The 5,496-nt window shown below is 35.7% G+C and overlaps 1 protein-coding gene across 3 annotated transcripts in view; it reads right to left on the reverse strand.

Moving 5' to 3' along the window:
• The window catches only part of LOC140984742 (serine/threonine-protein kinase CTR1-like), a 9,018-nt gene extending 4,299 nt beyond the window's left edge, over nt 1–4,719 (reverse strand). The window contains exons 1-8 of one of the 3 annotated variants that reach the window (XM_073452340.1): nt 4,352–4,719; nt 2,734–3,112; nt 2,499–2,624; nt 2,317–2,421; nt 1,449–1,971; nt 1,172–1,212; nt 1,027–1,095; nt 840–940 (exon numbers count right to left, since the gene is read on the reverse strand). In XM_073452340.1, the coding sequence (XP_073308441.1) occupies nt 840–940; nt 1,027–1,095; nt 1,172–1,212; nt 1,449–1,971; nt 2,317–2,421; nt 2,499–2,624; nt 2,734–3,112; nt 4,352–4,665 (1,658 nt within the window). In that variant the 5' untranslated portion in view covers nt 4,666–4,719. Of the gene's footprint in view, nt 1–839; nt 941–1,026; nt 1,096–1,171; nt 1,213–1,448; nt 1,972–2,316; nt 2,422–2,498; nt 2,625–2,700; nt 3,113–4,351 lie in introns of those variants that run through there. The other 2 variants (XM_073452339.1, XM_073452341.1) reach the window with 2 other exon arrangements.
• Between the last annotated feature and the right edge of the window lie 777 nt (nt 4,720–5,496).

Here is a 5,496-nt window from a genome sequence, read left to right on the forward strand (position 1 = left end):
TATATATTCAACGTTTTTTGTTTTCAAGAAATAAGATTATGGACATGCCCTTAAGCGAGGACCGAATTGTATGATTTATGATCAACTTGGTGTTAACTTTCATTGAATTAGATTTATTGTGGAACTGGCGAATTAAGTCAGCATGCAAATTTATTGCAATAATAAATTCCCTAAGAAGTTGGTGGTGGTAATCCACGATCTTACATTAATTATTTTTATATGTATTTGGTATAATAAAAGGTGAAAAAATATTTAAAGCTAAACTTATTTGATTCTATAAAAAGTTGAAAGTTATTATTTCTTTAATTTATTCAACCAAAAATTATATTAATCACCCAACATTATTTTTAACCTGCAAAATCATATTATTTATCACTTGTGATAAACCAAACAATATAGGCAAAAACTTGTGTGAGACGGTCTCACGGGTCGTATTTTGTGAGACAGATCTCTTATTTAGGTCATCCATGAAAAAGTATTACTTTTTATGCTAAGAGTATTTATTTTGATTGTGAATATCGGTAGGGTTAACCCGTCTCACAGATAAAGATTCGTAAGACCGTCTCACAAAAGACTTACTCAACAATATATAGGTGTGAAACTCTATCATCCTATCACTCACAAAATAAAGATCTGAATTTTAATATTGGTTGGTGGTTAGCTGTCTATAAAACATAGTGGTAGAAATGTGAGTTTTTGGGGGTTGAATGTTTTTATATATCTGAATAATATTGATACCACCAACTTTAATTTTTGGTGCAATATCAGCTTCTCAATCCTACAACTTTGTTCTACTTATTCAAGACCAAAGTACGCACAATAAGAATTAATATTTATACCTGGGCAAGTACTCAGTGACAATGGCAAGTTTTTCATGTGAACATGCTGCCCCCATAAACAGCAGTACATTTGGATGCCTTAGTCTTCTCATTATATCAATCTAAAATTACAAGTTGTAATCTTTATAACAGATTCTTATTGCATTATCACGTGAAACAATTACCAGTATGTGTAGAGCGCACCTACCTCTTTTTTATAGTCCAGCAACATCCCCTCATTGTATCGATTCCCGCAATAAACCTTAACAGCAACATCCTAAAAATGACAAAAACAAATACACATCATAAAGAAAAAGAAGAAGATCAGAAGACCCATGACATTAAAAACATACCGATGCATTCCAGATTCCATGATATACAACTGCAAAAGAACCTGAAAGGAAGCACAGTCACATCAAAGTTAACCAAGAGCTCCAAGACAAGTAATTAATGCTGAGTACAAATTGAAACACATCAATGCATGAAAAAATCCTTATATCACATCCTTATATTACATATAACAATGAAAAACCATTACTTCTACTCATGCAAAAATTTGGCCTAAAATCATGAGTGTGACCCCATTTTGAATAGGAATTTAAGCTTCAACAATTAATTCTTTCATTTCACCTTGCTCAATTTCTTCACGAAATTGTATATCTTCCCATAGAATTTCGCAATCTACACCCATGTGTGATTCATTGTCATCCCTGCTTGACGTACTTCCATGGGCAATGCCATCACTTCCTTCTGAACTAAGGAACTTTGGAGAACTTGACTGTTTAGGTGATACATCCTCTACCTCCATTGATTTCACGGACTCTTCGTGATTTACTCGAAGGCTTTGTTTAAGCAACTTATCATACTCACCTGAAAAGGCTCTAACATGGGAACTCTCAAAATTATTTGCGGGATTAAACTGCTTGTTTAGGTGTTTTCTTGCAATAGCATTACAAGATCGTATCTGAGTATTATTCTCAGGATTTCTAAACTCGAGATTATTTACATGCTCCATCGAAGCTCTTGGGGAAAATGTCTCATGTTCGACTTCCTTGTTTTTTGAAAAATCATTGGGACTATTTTTTTGACTGTTCTCATCCATGAACTTCTTGCTGATGGCCCCAATATGCAATTTTGACAAAACTTTTGCGGCCTGCAGTTGGAGATATAAGGTTTGTGAGAAAATATGTTAATTACACAGAACTATGGTTTTCTGTCAGCTATATTATTTAAAAAGTGCAAAACAAGATTAGATAAGCTACCGAAACCAGCATAGAGGCTAAATCGATGGTAACACTGTACATGCAGGTGAAGAAAATATTATTAGTCTTGAACTTCCAATATAATGAAAAATAATAATAAATGAGAAAAATCAACTTGAGACAGGTTATCGGGATGGATAAAACTGCTTCGAACTGTAAAACCAATCACAACTACAAACAGCGAATGATTGATGTCTATGTGTGCAGAAAGAATGCATAATCGAATCGAAAATTACAATTTTCGAAGGCCTGGAAAATTCAAAAGTTGACTTCTCCTGCTGAGAGCTCTCTGCTTGACCTTTTCTAGTCCCTATCGAAAAGTTGAATATGAGATTTGCCATCTGTAAAAAAGTATTACTTTATTCGTCATCTAATTTTGATAAATTAAACTTAATTCACCAATTGAACCAAAGCTCACCGGTGCTCTTGGTGGTTTATCTGCTTTTGTAGCTGGACACCGCATTTCCGCTTCCTCATTCTCTCCGGTAGTTCTACAGGTGTTGCCGGCTGCACCACCACGTTTATGCAATAGCAATGTTGAAGCCTGACGAGGTGGAAGAGAAGAGTGAAGAACTAAAACATTTGGGTAGAAATAGAGGTAAGTTCACAATGGTAAGCACCAAATTGGAAACAGACGAGGCAAGCTGTGGTACTGCTGCAATTTGTGGCTGAGGGTGCCATGGAGTCTTCTTCCGATTTATTCCCCTTGCTTGAGGTTGGTTGCAGTCATCATGATGATGTTTTCTCAAAATTTCTGAATTCATGTCATTAAATATATGCGCATCACTTGACACACTGATGATACCGACAAGCTGACCATCCTCACATAAAGGGCTTTTGGTCACCATTGCAGTGAATATTTGACCTGTCCTCTTCTTAAGAGTAAGGTGGCCTGACCAAGATTTTCCAGTCCTCCACCTCTCAATAATATCCTCAGTTGATTGATGGTGTTCTTCATCGTAATGAAGTTCAACAACTCTTCCAACGACTTCACAGTCTTTATATCCAAAAAGTTTTTCGGCTGCACGATTCCTACCAAACAAGATATGTCCTTTAGGACAAGCAATGTAAAAGATAAATGAGGCCTTTTGCACCATTTATGAACAGACATCAATAATTCATCCTCAATTTGGACAAGGTCGTGCTCTGTTCTACTTGCTTTCTAGGCAGTCAAGAGATAAGACGAAAACAATCGTAATTACCTATATAGTTTTCGACCTAGTGGTAGAGCGCGAGAGGGATAGCTGGCAGGGCCGGTTCCCCCCCCCCCCCCCCCCCCCCCCCCATCTTACATTTTTCTCAACGAGTTATTTTTTAATATCAACATGAAATAAAAATGTCACTTCACCTCCTACATTTGAAAATTCTTTTAGTTTTTGGTTGTCCACCCTAATTGTAATTCCTGCCACCACCATGGCTTTGGTCTGAGTCATTTAGGTAAATTAATGTGAGAACTCTTTTATATATTGTATTAATCTACGACCATAGACTCATGGCTTTTCAAATTTATAGAGATATTGAATTCCCCCCAAACTTCTGGTTCTTTATCCAATTCCATAGTCAAAATTAGATCTAGACTTGGGACAAGCAATATTAAAGCATATACAAAAGAAAAGTAGGCATATTTCTACCCTTGAATAATTAAGCTCAGTCATTCAACCCCAAAAAATCTAATTGTAGCTGGTCTAAGAAATCCATATACCCTTCAAGTTTATATATAAGACACCAGAAAGAAATATGCAACAGATTCAACTAATCAATTAATTAGCTCTGGAATATTATTTTTTTTTAAATCCTCAATGTTCAATCCAAGACTTTGAATGTAATAAACAGTACTAGAATTTTGTTTCACGAAAACACCGGTATTTTATATTTTTCAGAATCATGGATCCGAACAGAGGATCTTTAAAGTTCATATCGAAAAATCAATGGATCCAAACTCGTCCAAAATGAGTCTAAAATATATAAATAATAATGTAGAAGTTCTAAAAATTAAAAACATTAGAGTATGGACCGTAGAAGAAACACAAGATACTCGGATTCAAATATTCCACGGACAATTTCTTCAAAAAATCAATAAAATGCCTCATCCCAACAGAACAAGATAATATCAGCATTCTATATATAATCCATAGATGCACACCTCCCAAGTCAAACTGCCCGGATGAAATACTAGGCCAATAAATGAACGAGAAAACCATCGAACATACACACGATTACTCCCCACAGAAAATTTTTAGCCGGTCAAATATTCAAACAAGTAATCTATACCAGTAAATTATCTCTCCGGTGCCAGCTACGCTAACGTAAACTGCATGACCCATGTGCTCCAACATTCTCTTGTACGGACTCTCCGAAAAATACGCTCCGGGAACGCATGAAAGCCAATTGGACGACGCCACGTCTCCCGAATCTGACGCCACCTCGTTTTCTTCAGAATCCCTGCCGGTGCCACACGACTTCTCTTGCGAGAGATCGTCGAACTGTTCCTTGAGCTTATTCTGACTCGCCTCCAGACTTTGGAACCGATAGGACAGCTCCTGGTACACACCAGCTGCTGAGCTCTCGCCGCCTCCGCCGTCCATGGAGGAGGAACTGGCGGTGCGTATACGGTGGCTGTTGAGTGGTGGAGTGGCCAATATANAGTTTGAATTATTTATGAATATTGCAGATTGAATTGTGGTGCATAAGGGCTTCCGCCACGTGGCAGTTGACCTATGGCATGGTGACGGGTGTGCTTATGTCATTTGTTAGGAGACTGAGTTGGATGTGTTCGCTTGCTTAAATTGATCATACAAAATTATATTAAAAGTCAGATTTAAGTTTGAGACGAAATCAAATTATTTAATAGTAAAAGTTTGTGTGAGATGGTCACGGATCGTATTTTGTGATACGGATATCTTATTTGGGTCATCCATAAAAAATATTATTTTTTATGTTAAGAGTATATTTTTTTATTGTGAATATCGGTAGGGTTGACTCGTCTCACGACCACAGATAAAGATTCGTGAGACCGTCTCACAAGATACCTACTCTTATTTAATTTAACTATGACAAATATTTTGTTTCCTCACAAAAATGATGTCAAGTATTTTGAAATAAAAATGCCAGATATTCAATTTGTTTTAATTAAAAAAAATACGTTATACACTTACTTTATTGTAGATTTAGGTTATCTCCAATCTTTGCATCAAAATAGTGTTTTAACACCATTTTAGTGCAAAAATTTACTCCAATGAAGGCCAAAATAGCACAGCCTCCACCTCTTGCGCCAAGTTGACGCAGAGGAGGCATTTTTCTTAGATTTTTTTTGTTTTAATTACTATAAATATGTATTAATTTTATTTTTATTTTTAAATATAAATATTATCTAAATAATAATAAAATATTTATTTTATTATTTTAATAATGAGATA

The sequence above is a fragment of the Primulina huaijiensis genome, chromosome 9 (genome assembly GCF_012295235.1).
Source record: "Primulina huaijiensis isolate GDHJ02 chromosome 9, ASM1229523v2, whole genome shotgun sequence".
Lineage (NCBI taxonomy): Eukaryota > Viridiplantae > Streptophyta > Magnoliopsida > Lamiales > Gesneriaceae > Primulina > Primulina huaijiensis.